This window comes from Balaenoptera ricei, chromosome X (genome assembly GCF_028023285.1).
Source record: "Balaenoptera ricei isolate mBalRic1 chromosome X, mBalRic1.hap2, whole genome shotgun sequence".
In the NCBI taxonomy this organism is placed as follows: domain Eukaryota; kingdom Metazoa; phylum Chordata; class Mammalia; order Artiodactyla; family Balaenopteridae; genus Balaenoptera; species Balaenoptera ricei.
The window spans coordinates 76,671,777-76,687,123 of record NC_082660.1 but is presented as its reverse complement, the minus strand read 5'-3'; the positions used below and the strand labels follow the sequence as shown (position 1 = coordinate 76,687,123).

The window sequence follows — 15,347 nt, the reverse complement described above, 5'->3', positions numbered from 1 at the left end:
TCACTAGTTATAAATAACACATGAAATGACTTTCAAGGTAGAAAGCAGGAATCCATTTTGAAATGTTCTATAAAATAAAGAGTGATTTATGGTTTCATATGATTTGGGCTGAAAGCACTCAGGCTTTGCCAGGTCATCAAAGTCCTGTCAGGGGAATCTATTATTTATTGTTTGATATGCTGGGAGTGGTGTAAGTACTTTATTTAATGTTTATCTTATGTAAGTATAGTGTTAGAAAAAATCAATTCCAGATACTAATACAATTTTAAGAATAGATCATAGAGTGCTAACCTAAATATTGTAGTTGTAAGTGATGAGGTTCAACATTAAGGATTTGGATTAAAAGGGGATTTTGAAAAATGAATAAATAATGGTTTCGTTCCTATAAAATATTTTAGATAAGATTCTTAAAAACACTAATTTCATACCTTTTTGGGCTTGATTTTAGCTTAGCTTCATTTGATAGTGAAACATCTTTATTTTATCTAGACAGGTTTTGGAAAATCATAGAGCTGGGACTATGTGTTTGTTATATGATCATATAACATTCTATAAGCTTCTAATATATTTTTTCTAGTTGCCAACTTTATAACAGAACCTCAACTGAGAAGGACGTAATGTAACAAACCTCAGTTTCCCCTGTTACAAGCTGTTATGAAATGCTAGTGTAATACCTAGTATTTACCTGTGTTTGATAAAAATGACTTGCCAGTAAAAGTTGATGATCTTGCATCAGATTTATACATTTTTCCTATAATCCTTTGGCAGAGTTCTTTGAAACAGCCTTACTAATGAATTTAATGATCATATTTAATGATATGAAATGTTTAAAGGATATTAAATATTTGATGAACTTCTATAGCATACATATAGGGAAAAGCCCTATAGTGTACCTATAGAAAAGACTATTGGACTTCGTTTCAAAAAACTATTTTAAGTTGTTAGATCTTTGAGGATAACTTAAGTCAATAGTAAACAAATGGTAGTTTTTTTCCCTTCAAATAACTTAAGTATAACTTCAGATAACTTCAGATTTGTTACTGAAGGGGTAGGAAGAGAAGGGAAGAGAACCGATATTTATTGAATGTCAGCGACATGCTAGGAGACACTGTGTAAGGTGTTTTATATCATTTTTTAACCTATTCCTCCCTATATCCCTATGAGATATATTATTAGCCCTATATTACAGTTGTAAACATTGTACTTGTATATTTGTAGTCAAATTTTTTACAGTGTGTTTCCAGTGTAATGCTGTGTGACTTAACCCTGATTATTTGTTTCTAACTCATGTCTGTCTTTCCCTTGTGGGAGAGACTGTATAATTCATTGTAATAAGCCTATATATGTTCCATATAAATGCCTTACAAGGATGTTGTGTGAATTTGAGTAATGATTCAGAAGCTAAGTAGTTCACTTTTTATGGTGCCCAGTGTTAAAAAAAGGCTTTATTTTGAAAGTAGTCAAGGGTTTAAAAGCTATTAAAATTGAGCTTACAAATATTAATTTAAACAAAACAAGCAGTTAGTTGTTTTGCTTATTTTGCTAAATTATAAGTAAGACTAAAAAGTTTAATTATGTTAACTTTTCCTAAATAAGAATTAAAAAAAAAAAGTGAAACCTAAAGCTCCAGTTTTATGCAAACTCATCCTTCGTGCTGTGCCTAGAGTTATTTTTCTGAAACACTGATTAGATCTTGTTCTTATGGCTAAAATCTTAGACTCCCTGTTGCTTACAAGTTCAAGTTCAGACTCCACAGTTTGGCTCCAGCCACTCTTTTGGGCATCACTTTTTGGTACTTTCTTCCTTCACCCTTTGCCAAGAATATTCCCTTCCACTTTCCCTTTTCCTTCAGCTTTTTTCTTCTACACTTTTCAGTTGTGTTATTACAGATCTGAAAGACCCAGCTGGTTAGTGTCCCCTGCTCCTTGGAGCTTTCCATGACTCCCCTCTACAGAGGGAATGCTTCTTTCCTTTGTGTTCCTCTAACAGTTTAATTACCTTTATTATTTCAGTCCCTTTAAATTCTTGTTCTTTAGACTCTGAGCTCTTTTAGGCTAGGCATTGCCTTTATCTTTTTTTTTCCCTCACTACCTATCACAGTCTGTTCTATCCCTCTCTCTCTCTTCCCTTTCCCCATTATTGTATGTCTTTCTTCTTTTCTTTCCTTAAACAGGTATTTATAGAGAATCTACTATGTGCCTCTTCTGTTCAAGGAACTCGGTGTTTATTGAATGGGTGGGAAGAAATATGAAATCCTGGCCAGGAAGACATTATTAACTGTATTATTAGTCTGCCGTTCTAATCATTCTAAGCATGAAGTTATCTTCTGTTCAACACATATTTGTTGAAAACCTACCACAAGCGCTGCTTTACTGGGGATTCAGTGGTGAATAAAATATACACAGTCCCTGCTCTTGTGAAGCTGACATTCCAGTAGGAAAGTGAGTTGTGGCCACAAAGAGACAGGAAACCCAACCTTGTAAAGTCAGACAAATTGTCCAAACCTCTATGTGTCTGTGGCTTCTTTGCCTATAAAACTGTGTAGCATTATATAACATTAAAGTGTATTGAAAATGCAGCACTTCAAAGGATCTAGAATGGCCAAGACAATATTTAAAAAGAATGAAGTTGGAGGACTTATTCTACCTGATTTTAGGACTTAACCGTAAAATGTACAATAATCAAGACAGTGTGGTAGTGGCATAAGGATAGACACGTGGATTAATGCAACAGAGTTGAGAGTCCAGAAACAGACCCACACTGACATGGTCAATTGAGTTTTGATAAAGTTACCAAGGTAGGAAATAGTCTTCAATAAATCATGCTGGAATAATTGGATATCGACATTAAGAGAGGTACCTAAACCTTTTCCTCATAACATACACAAAATTTAAGTCAAAACAGATCATTGGCATATGGACACCAAAGGGGGAAAGGGTGGGGGTGGGATGAAGTGGGAGATTGGGATTGACCTATATACACTAATATGTATAAAATAAATAACTAATGAGAACCTGCTGTATAGCACAGGGAACTCCACTTCGCTGTACAGTAGAAACTAACACAACATTGTAAAACAACTATACCTCAATAAAACAAACAAAAAAACCCCCAGATCATTGGCCTAAATCTAAGAGCTAGCACCATAAATCTTCTAGAAGAAGTTAGGAGAAAATCTTTGTGACTTTGAATCAAGTAAAAGTTTCTTACATAGAATACAAAAAGCATGAATCATAAAAGAAAGAATAGTAAGTTGGACTTCATAAAGATTAAAACATTAGCTTATCAAAAACACAAGAAATGAAAAGGTAAGCCATTGATAAAGAGAAAATACCTATAAGGCATATATTTGAAAAAGGACTTGTATCCAGACAATATAAAATTCTCTTACAACTCAGTTATAAGAAAGCAATCTAATAATGAAATGAGAAAAATACTTGAATAGATACCGCACAAAGGAAACTATATGGATGGTCAAAAAGCACATGAAAAGATTCTCAGCGAAATGCAACTTAAAACCACAATGAGATGCCACTATACCCACACTAGAGTTGGTAAGATTTAAAAGACTAAAAATAAGAAGAATTGGTGACAGTGTGGAACAACTGGAAATCTCATACAGTGCTGGTGGAAATGCAAAACTATATAGCCATTTCAAAAAATGAAGTTTCTTAAAATGTTAAAATACACTTACCATATGACCCAGCAATTCCACTCTTAGGTATTTATCTGAGAGAAATGAAAACATATGTCCACTGGAAGACTTATACATGAATGTTCATAGTATCATTATTTCATGATAATCCCAAACTGGAAACAATCCAAATGCCCATCAACTGATGTACAGATAAAAAAAGAAAATGATGATATACAATGGATTAGTAACAACTAGAAAGAATGGAGTGCTGATACAACAACATGGATGAATCTCAAAAGTATCATATTAAGTAAAAAAATCCAGAAAAAGTTATATATACTGTTCTGTATGATTCCATTTACATGAAATTCTAGAAAAGGCAAAACTGGTTTCCTGGGGCATGAGGTAGGGATGAGGATTAATTACAAAGGGGCTTGAGGAAAATTTGGTGGTGATGGAAGTGTTCTAAAACGTGATTGTGGTGGTAGTTGCATGACTGTACATTTACTAAAATTTATTCACAGTTAAAAAAAAAAAGCATGAAGATAATAGGCCCTTGCCATTTAACACAGAAATAGCCTATCAGTTTCACGAACTTGAGGGGATGTCTGGATGGAAATATTAAGGGAAAACACAAATGATAATCATTTTGGTTTTATGTAATTTGAACTTAAATCATGTTCAGTATTGAAATCTGTCCTTGGCTTTGCTTTGTCGGCAGAGACATGACTTCTGACAGTGTTGATCACAACCGTGGGAATAACCACATGCCTATTTGCCTATCCAAAGTAACAGCTAATTTGATCCAAATAGAGGAGGGTAATTTTATTATTGTTTGCCATTGGAGTTGGCATCTGGTAAAAATGGGTGTATGTTTGGAGTAGTATTTAGGTGAAAATGTAGTGCTTCTAAAATATCTTTCTGAAGAAAATAAAAGTAGGTATTCTTTATAGAGCAAGTACCCTCTGCTAACAACTGAACAACCCTACGAGATAGATGGTGGCATTCCCATTGATGGATGAAGAAACAAAAGCTAAGAGAAGTCAAGTGACTTGCCTGAGGTCTCATAGCTAGTTAAGCAGCAAAACTAAGATTCAAACTTAGCTCTCTGTCTGACTGGGACCATGCCCATTTCATTATGTTGCTATCCTGCCCTTACATCCTCATTCTCAGACTCTTGTCCAAGTTGGAGAGAGTGAATTTACCATGGTAATTTGAATTTGTGATGCCGAATTACTGAATTACTTGATCTTTGGAAAGTTATTTAACATTTCTCATCCCATTTTTTTCACATGGATAATACTGCCTGCTTCCCAGGGTTATAATGAGGAATAAATGAGATGATGTATATGAAAATGCATTGTGAATCATAAAGCCCTGTACTGATGTTTGGTGGTGTATTATTAATGCTGTCATTATTACACACTTAAACATACTACTAATTCTGCTTCCTGAATATTTCTTTGCTATTGCCCTTTTTCAGCCACTTAGCAGCTTTTACAGTACCATAGTGACTGCATTTCATTAATAAGGAAAGTTATTTTTTTAGATATAAAAAGTTCAGATAGTCTTAAGATAAAAGACATTAGAACAATACAGTTTTAACCGTTTGAAGAACTAAGTATGCTTAACTATTTAGAATTTTCCTTTCTTCCTTCTATTTCCTCCTACACCACAAACTCACTTTTTTCCTGTGTATTATATCCAAAGTTAAGGTTGCAACTTTATGATGGCTTATTTCCAATAATTGATATTTAATGGCTATATTCAGTACATTTGGTCAGAACTTCTTTTTTGAACCAGTTTATACCCACAAAGTGTTCACCACTGGAAAACTCTAGTTCTTCCATGAATGCAGCTGGATCTTTTGTTTAATGTGGTTTTAACTAGAGATTGACTACATCAGTTGCTTCCATATGCATATTGCTTTTTACATAAAGAAGATAATTATTCTCATTTCTTGAAATCCTTGATGCTTAGCGTGTAGTTTAAACCCTTGCCAAAAGAATGCTATTTCTTTTCTACTCGGTAAAAATCCAAGAGGACCGGGGTATCTCATTGTAGTGAAACAGTAGCAGCACTAAACTTTCAAAACATGCTTTGTTCATCGGACTGATATGAAATAATTAAAGCATTGGGCAGCAAGTTAACCAATTTGCACCCTAGTTTCTTCTTCATCTCTAAAATGTGTATGCAGATCCTTCTCTCCCAGTGCTTTTGGGAGAATCAGATGAGCTAGTGTGTGAACATAGTTTCTAAATAACAAAGTGCTATATGAACAATATTTTGACAGTTGCTCATTTATGGTAATTGGCAGATAAAAAGAATTTAAGTACTTGATTTTTAAAAACCTCTCTTCCACATGATAAAATTTTCTGTATTAGTAGTATATGTTTAAGAAACATCATTCAACAGCATAATAATACAAACTATAATTTTGAATACAAGAATGAGCCTCTTTTGTTAAACTCTTCTATACAGCGATGGCATGAACATTTTTTGTGTTTTATATATATATATATATATATATATTTCTACATTCTAAATGATATAGGTGTATGTTTTTATAGGTTTGCCTGAATCCATCATTGCGGCTGCATGTTCAAGAAGTGGCCAGAGGGTTCTGCATGTTGATTCGTAAGTTTATCAATGGTAGCATTTGATACTTCCTAAATACCTCTATACAAAATAAAAATTTAAATATACACACGTGTGTGTGTATATATATACGTCCTATATAAACTTTTTAAGTTAGGAAAATAATTGGAATTGTTTAATTTTCACCAAAAACATGTGAAATATATAATGTATAGGTTTTACTATTATACTCTGTGAAATAGTGTTCTGTTTCCTTTGAGGATAAACCAAATGTACCATAATTTTATTTTTCACATGAGTGATTTTGTTTTTTTAAATGATAATTCTCCAAGAGGCTTGGAAACCTCACACCTGACCCTTTAATTATATACATGTGTGGGTGTGTAAAACCTGTATATGCTGTTGTATTTTAGGCTTTGCATTTGATTGTTGAAAAAATCGGCTGATAAGAGTATGTGGTTTTCTTAAAATTCATCAAAATTTAAACTGTTAGAAAAATCTAGAATATCTAGAATTTTGTTTTCCCCCTTTTCCCTTAAATGTGATGATAAAAAGGAAGTTAATGGAAAATTCAAGTTTAAGATAAAGCATAAATCTTTCCCTTCCTGCTTCCTCCTGAAACAAACCCTTAACTTTTTGCCTATCTAGTTAGTGCTTTTGACCGTTGTATTTTGGCCCTTTAATTGTTCATTAAATAGGAGTAGAAAGGAAACAAGAAATAATGACTTTATATTTTCTGTTTGATAGTAACTGCAAGTTTTTCAGAATGTCAGAATACTAAGAATAACAAGATTTGTTATAGTTCACAGTGCCTTCTCATATATTATCCCATTGTAAATATGTAGGAATCCAAAAGTGGTATTAGTTCATTTACCCTTTCTAAATTTATTTTCAAAGCATATTAACTCCTCAGTTATTGGATGAAATTTCTAAATTAAATTAGTTTCTGTTCTCAAGTCCTGCTCTTGGAATTCTCTTTCACTATCATATGTGTAACTGCTGTGTTAATGTCTTATTTCAGTCTTTTTGACATATGGATTCACATGCTGAAAAATTTGCTGCCTTGAAAGCTGAGGTACTGGGCCAGTGTGCTTTAAAAAGGCTTAATAAGAATGAAAATTCAAATTTATTTCTGATAATGTTAATTAACCTAAAATTGAAAATAAAATCTTAAATTTCCCAAAGTTATTTGTTGTGCTCGCACTGTAAGCTACTTCCCATATCAGTTTCTTTACACGTTATATAATTTAACTTTCATCACAGCTGAGTGAGGAGGGTGGTGTTATCCCAATTTAGCAAATGGGGGTGGGATGTGAGGCATAGAGAGGTTAAGTAATTTTTCTAACTTTACCCAGCTAGTGCATGTCTAAGTTTAAATGCAAATTTATTTTGTGTTTTCTTATTCTAAAACCTGAGATCTTCACACAATAAAGAATATTTTATAAATCACATAGGGTTTACTGATATTACAAAGTAAATTTTGATTAGGAATATAAGAAGCTAAATCTAATTTTGATAAACAATGAATCAATTAGAAAGACTTGATAATGTTAAGAACTTATACCTTAATACATAGTATTTCAAAGTGACAAAACTTTTTTCTTCTATTTTAGAGCCTCAGACTTGGTAGCTTTTGAGAGTTTAGATACATCTAGGTATTGATTTATAGAATGTTTTCCTGCTCTGAGCCAGGTTTAAATATTTTCTCATTTTTGTTCATTTTAGCACTTATGGTTCTTCATAGTTAGATTCAGTCTTCCCTAGCCCTTTCATTTCTGCTTTACATCTACAATAGTACCGTATGTCTCTGTTCCACAGACATACCTTACCATGCTTTCCTTTTTTTTTTTTTTTTAACATCTCTATTGGAGTATATCTTTTTTTTTTAAATAACTTTTAAATTGTGGTAAAAAGAACACATAACATAAAATTTGCCATCTTAACTATTTCTAAGTGTATACAGTTGAGTAGTGTTAAGTATATGCATATTGTTGTGTAGCAGATCTCCAGGACTCTTTTGATATTACAAACCTGAACTCTATGCCCATTAAACAATAACTCTCCAGTCCTCTTCCCCCCAGCCCCTGGCAACTACCATTCTACTTTCTGTCTCCATGAATTTTACTTCTCTAGATACCTCATATAATTGGAATCATACGTTATTTGTCTTTTTGTGATTGGCTTATTTCAGTCAGTATAATGTCCTCAAGGCTCATCCATTTTGTATCATGTGCCAGAATGTCCTTCCTTTCTAAGGTTGAGTAATATTCCATTGTATGTATATACTATATTCATTCATCTGTTTATAAACATTTGACTCGCTTCCACCTCTTGACTATAGTGAATAATGCTGCTATGAACATGGATGTGCAAATATATCTTCAAGATCCTGCTTTCAGTTCTTTTGGATATATACCCAGAATTGATATAGTAATTCTATTTTTAATTTTTTGAGGAACTGCCTTACTACTTTCCATAGCAATGGTACCTTTTACATTTCAACCAACTTCCCATGCTTTGGCTCCAACTGGGAAGTTGTGTATGGGCTTTTAAGCTAGAATACCTGGCTTTAAGTCCTGGTTTCTTCACTTACTAGGTGTGTAACCTTTGACAAGTTACTTAATCTTTCTGTAACTCAGTTTCTTGATATAAAGTTCATTATAATAGTAATTTATAAGATTGTTTATCGGATTAAATAAAATAATCAATGTAATGGATTTATAACAGTGCCTGAAACATAGTAAGCCCTTAGTAAATGTTAATTACTCTAACAATACTGTTGTTTGTCGTTGTTGAGAAATGTCCTTTGGTAGGTGAATTCTCTTTTTAATTTTCTGATTGCTTTGATATTCTTCTGTTTGTCTTTATAGTTATATAGTCTTCCTCTTATCTGTCAAGGTGTGGATTTTATTTCTATTTATACTGTTCAGAAATTGTTTTGTTTCTTGAAATCAGATGATTTATGCCTTTTGTTGGTGGGAAAACCCTCAACTGTTTCTTCAAACATCTCTCTTCTTTCTTTTGGAAATTCTCTTATAAATTGCACCCTTTCATTCTATCCTTTATGCCTTTTAATGTCACTTTCATATTTTTCATCTTTTTACCTTTTGATACAGCACTCTGAGTAGTTTCCTCAGCTTTATCTTCTTGTTCTGGGGTTAGCAACTATGGCCCACAGGTCAGCCACTTGTTTTTTTTTTTAATAAAGTCATATTGGAACACAACCATGCTTATTATATACTTATAGATATACATGTTTACGTATTGACTATGACTGCTTTCACACTACAAAGTCAAAGAGTTAAGCAGCTGCAACAAAAACTGTGTGGTCTGCAAAGCCTAAAAATTTACTATCTGGCCCTTTATAGAAAATGTTTGCAGACCTCTAGTTCATTAATTCTGTCTTTAGATGAGTCTAATTTTCTATTTATCCTAGCTATCATTTTCTTCAATGACTTTCATTTCTAGAAGTCCTGTTGGGTTATTTTTTAAAACCATCGTGTCCTTTCTTTGTGTTTCAATTCATTTTTTTTAAAACGTGTGAAGTATTTTATGTGAAGTTCTTTGAGGTTTAATACTGCTGTTTGTCATTTTCTCTCCATCTTCAGGGTCAGTACTTTTTCTTATTTCCTTTCCCTAAAATTTCCAGTTTTTCTTTAGTGGGGCTTTATCTGTGGGAATGCTGTGTGACCTGTTTGAGGGGGTATGTTCGTACTAAGTGGTTTTGCATTTACTTTTGCCTGGTTAGCCAGTGCTATTACTGACCATATTAGTTTCCTATTGCTGCTGTAACAAATTACCACAAATGTAGTAGCTTAACACAACACAAATTTATTCTTTTACAGTTCTGCAGGTCAGAAGTATGAAATGAATCTTACGGGTCTGAAATCAAGTTGTAGGCAGGCAGTGCTACATTCCTTTTGGAGGATTCAGGGGACCATCTGTTTCCTTATCTTTTTCAGCTTCTAGAGGCCACCTGCATTCCTTGGCTCATGGCCCCTTCTTCCGTCTTCAAGAGCCTCACTTCACCCTCTATCATGCCACCTTGTTTTTCTGCCCTTGACCTCTTGCCTCCCTCATAAGGAGCCTTGTGTTTACATTGGGGCCTACCTGGATACCGTAGGATATTCCTCCCATCTCAGGATACTTTATTTATGCATGTTAGCAAAGTCCGTTTTGCCATATAAGATAACTTATTCACAGCTTCTGGGGATTAGGACATCGACAACTTTGGGGAACCATTATCTACTACACTGGCTCAAAACAATTTGTAGGTTAATTTCTAGGCTTGAGGGTTCTTGGTTTACGTGAGTAGTATGTATTAGAACACGATAATCACCTGTGGTTCAAGTTTGCAGTTGTAAATTCTCATAGAAATTTCCCCTTCCGCCTACGGCCTGCTTCAACAGTATCCCATCATGTACTCTCTCTAAGTATACTGTATTCTCTCACATCTTTATGCCTTTTTTCACGCTGGTCCCTATTCTATGCAAGTAGAGTACTCCTTCTTTAGGACATAGCTAGTATACCACTTTCTAGTGATGTCTTCCTTGATAATCCAAGTAGTATTAATTTTTCTATTTGCCTGTACTTGCAAGTATTCTGTACGTTCTTATAATATTTTCACACAGTATTATTATTGTTTATAGATCTCTTGGCTCTATTAGACTCTTAGAGATTGGGGATCATGTCTTAGTCATCTTTATATCCCCAGTGCCTGAGAGGTCTGGAATACAGCAGTCCCTAAATAAATATTTGATAAATATTATATATGCCAAGCCACTGTTCTAGTGATGGGAATTTAGAATTGCCTCATATATGCTCAGTGCAACATTGGTCCTTGCTCATCTACAGATGGTAGATTCATGGTAGTTTGGAAGGGAGTTATCTGTTGATGAGAAAGTTGAGGTTTGCGCATAGTCAAACAAGCAGGTGACTGGGGAAAAACTCAGATCTTATTCCTATTCCAACATTCTTTGAAGTATACCACACTGTCTTTGTTGTTGATGTACCTGTATATATTTGTTAAAAAACAATTAGTTGAATTATTCTAACTATTTCTAATTGGTAGACACAGTAGAAAATCATTACCTTGTATTTTTGCTTTTTTCTCAATTAAGTTCTACTGTTGAATAGATTAGAATCATGCTTCTCAAACTGTAGTGGTGTTCTGGCGCTTGGGGTGGTGGTGGCATATGAAGCCAAAGGATAAACAGTGGAGCATCTGCCTGGTGTGTAAATTTTATAAACATTATAATGCATTAAATGCATTAAAATATTAAATTTTCTGAACAAATTTTAGATTTGTGGTAAAGTTGAAAAATTAGTACAGAGAGGGTCTGTATATACTTTATTCAGCTTCTCCTAATGCTAACATCTTATGTAGCTGTAGTACCATTATCAAAACTTAGAAATTAATATTGGTGGAATACTAACTACTAAACTGTAGACCTAATTTGAATTTCACTGATTTTTTTCAGTGGTGTTATATTTCTGTTTCAGGATCTGGTCCAGGATCCCACTTTGCATTTAGTTGTTAATAGTCTCAAATTATCTCCCTCAAGGTACACTAATGTTTGCCTAATGGTCATTTTCTATTTTCCTCTTCCCATCTTCACTTATTTATTGCAATTCTTCTGTAAATAAGAGCTGTCTCTTCTTCCTCATTTATTTATTTATTAAATTATATGTATCACTGTGGGTTCATAGATATTTATTTTATACTATGGGTTATAATCTCATACTACCATTGTTTATTTTGTTGTTCAAATTGTTCCAGCTTTGGTCATTGTGAGTTCCTTCCAGTTGGTTCCTGTGTCCTTGTGAAATATCCAATCCTTGTTTGAGCACTTCCTTACTTTCTGACACTGCAAGATGCTCCAGCCTCATCTTGTGTTTTCCCTGCTCTAGCCCTAGAATCAACCACTTTTCCAAGAGCCCTCTCTCCGTGTATTTGAGAATGGGATTTAGAAACCAAGTTCTGAATACTAGGTATCATTCCTACTGGGCTTCCCTTTTCTCCACATCCTCTCCAACATTTGTTATTTGTGTTCTTTTTGATGATAGTCATACTGACAGGTATGAGGTGATATCTCATTGTGGTTTTGATTTGCATTTCCTTGATGATCAGTGATGTTGAGCATCTTTTCATGTGTTAGAGAATGTTCTAATTTCATTCTTTTACATGTAACTGTCCGGTTTTCCCAGCACCAGTTATTGAAGAGACTGCCTTTCCTTTGTTGTAGATTAATTGACTATAAGTACATGGCTTTATTTCTGGGCTCTCTATTCTGTTCCATTGATCTATGTGTCTGTTTTTGTGCCAGTACCAGACTGTTTTGATTACTGTAGCTTTGTATTATAGTCTGAAGTCAGGGGCATGATTCCTCTAGATCTGTTCTACTTACTCAAGATTGTTTTGGCTATTTGGGGTCTTTTGTGTTTCCATAAAGTTTTTGAATTATTTGTTCAGGTTCTGTGGAAAATGCCATTGGTATTCTGATACAGATTGCATTGAAACTTTAGATTTCCTTGGGTAGTATGGTCATTTTAACAATTTTAATTCTTTCAATCCAAGAACACAGTATATCTTTCCATCTGTTTGTATCCTCTACAATTTCTTTCATCAGTATCTTATAGTTTTCTGAGTATGGGTCTTTTACCTCCTTAGGTAGGTTTATTCCTAGGTATTTTATTCTTTTTGATGCGATGGTAAATGGGGTGGTTTTTTTACTTTCTCTTTCTGATAGTTCATTGTTAGTGTATAGAGATACAACAGATTTCTGTTCATTAATTTTGTATTCTGCAACTTTACTGAATTCATTGATGAGCTCTAGAAGTTTTCTTGTGGCGTCTTTAGGATTATCTATGTATAGTATGATGTCATCTGCAAACAGTGACAGTTTTACTTCTTTTCCAATTTGGGCTCCTTTTATTTCTTTTTCTTGTCTGATTACTGTGGCTAGGACTTCCAATACTATGTTGAATAAGATTGGTGAGAGTAGGCATCCTTGCCTTGTTCCTGATCTTAGAGGAAGTGCTTTCAGCTTTTCACCATTGAGTATGGATTTTAGCTGTGGGTTTGTCGTATATAGCCTTTATTACATGGAGGTATGTTCCCTGCATGCCCACTTTCTGGAGAGTTTTTATCATACATGGATGTTGAATTTTGTCAAAAGTTTTTTTCTGCATCTATTGAGATGGTCATATGGTTTTTATTCTTCAATTTGTTAATGTGGTGTATCACATTGATTGATTTATGGATATTGAGAAATTCTTGCATTCCTGGGAAGATGTACTTTTTTTTGTTTTATACTTAAACAACATTTTAACTTGCCAAAAATGTGATTTTCCAATTAATGGTAGTGGGCTATATATTATTTTATTCATACAAACACACTGCAGTTTATTTAACCAATTCTCTACTGCTGTATTTGAGGCTGTTTCCAGTTTCCTGTTATAAGCAAAATGTGGACATCCATATACATATGGCTTTTATTTATAAATTTCTAATATTTTGGGAAAAAGGTTCCCAAATTTTTACCACATTTGTATATTTGTAAAATCACCTTATGATCTTTTTCTTTTTCTCTAATTTAAAAATTCACAAAGTCAGTGACTTTAATGAGATTGTGTAACTCCTGTGCCTCAATAAACTTAAGTGTTATGATAAGGAATTAGGTAAAATTCTCTTTTTTTTGCAGGAAGATTTATGTAGTTAGCCAGCAGAATAGTGACTTGAACTGATTATTTCATCCTGATGAACTGTTGAGTGGTATTGTTTTTCTAATCTTGGTTAAAGTCTCTCTTACATTAAAACATTAAATATTAACTGAGACAAAAGCTATAGGAATAACAGCAGGCAAAAATGTACTTTGAGTTTTTTTATGAGTATGGATTACATTCATGATTTTGTGAAGATCAATTTAGTACTTTAACCTCCTGACACTGTTTACATTTATATACCATTTAAGTGATGATAGTTGATGGTTCTGAAATGACTCATTATAAAATCCTAAGTACAACCTCTGTTGATTTATAAGCACTATCCAAGCATTATCACTATCAACAGCAGCTAATCTCATTTAAAATAGTCATTTCATTGCTGTGTTGTCATAAATTTCACAGGCAGATTTTAAATTAAACTTCTGCCAAATTGTAACTGAAGGAGCTCCGTTTTTGTGTGCCAGTTATCTGTCTAAATAAATGTAAAATCTGTGGTTCTTTTTAGAGAACTACATTTACAGTAGATATTAATGAGCTGTTGACATGTGAAAGTTCGAGAATAGGTGCTGTGATTTAGAAAAACAATTAGCAATTCAGAATGTAGAGATTGGCATTTACTTTAATCTTGAAGTTGCTGGAGGGAGGTGCAACAGGACCAAAAGTTTACACTTGAACAGAATCTACTTCTACCAATAATTGTTCATCTGCACATCCTCAATCAGTCTTTTCTTCTAATCATATATGTCATTGTTTAGTTTTATTTTGTTTCCTATAAGTCTTTACTTTCTACTGTAACTGCTTCAGACAAAGAGAAAATAAACTAAATAAATTGAAAATGATGATGTTACCTCACTGAATTAATCCAAATTCATGATTTCTTAGAGTCTTTTTTAAAAACGAGTATTCAGTGTTTGAAGTCTTTACATCCGATTCTGTTAAGTATTTAGTGGATTTATGATGTCAACCCAAATGACTGTCACAGATACAGCTATTGATGTTTTAGTGTTATGTAATAACCATATTATTATTTCTAAAAGTTGAAAACATTGTTATACTTTAATAGTTTGACCAAAGAAGGATATTAATCTAAATAGTATTATCTTGTGGGGTTAGGAACTGATGTCACCATTATATGTCTATCAGTTTCTGGGCTAGATTTCTCTTTGGTCTGACAAACGAAATTTTTGTTTTCTGTTTAGCAACTGTGTCTAGTTAAGAATTATTTAGGAATTGTGATAAAGAGAAGTAAACAATTATTTTGTCTCTGGTTTGTTTTCTGTTTTTGTTTGTTTGAAAAAACTTTTTGCCTTTAATCATAAAAATATACATATGTTTGTCATAAAAATTTAAGCAATGTATATGTCTGTATATTACATGCACATATACA

The 15,347-nt window shown here is 33.3% G+C and overlaps 1 protein-coding gene across 1 annotated transcript in view; it reads left to right on the top strand.

Annotated features, from left to right (window-relative positions):
• The window catches only part of CHM (CHM Rab escort protein), a 177,332-nt gene that overhangs the window by 16,721 nt on the left and 145,264 nt on the right, over positions 1-15,347 (top strand). The window contains exon 2 of the mRNA XM_059911312.1: positions 6,208-6,274. Coding sequence (XP_059767295.1) covers positions 6,208-6,274 — 67 coding nt within the window. The remainder of the gene's footprint in view (positions 1-6,207; positions 6,275-15,347) is intronic.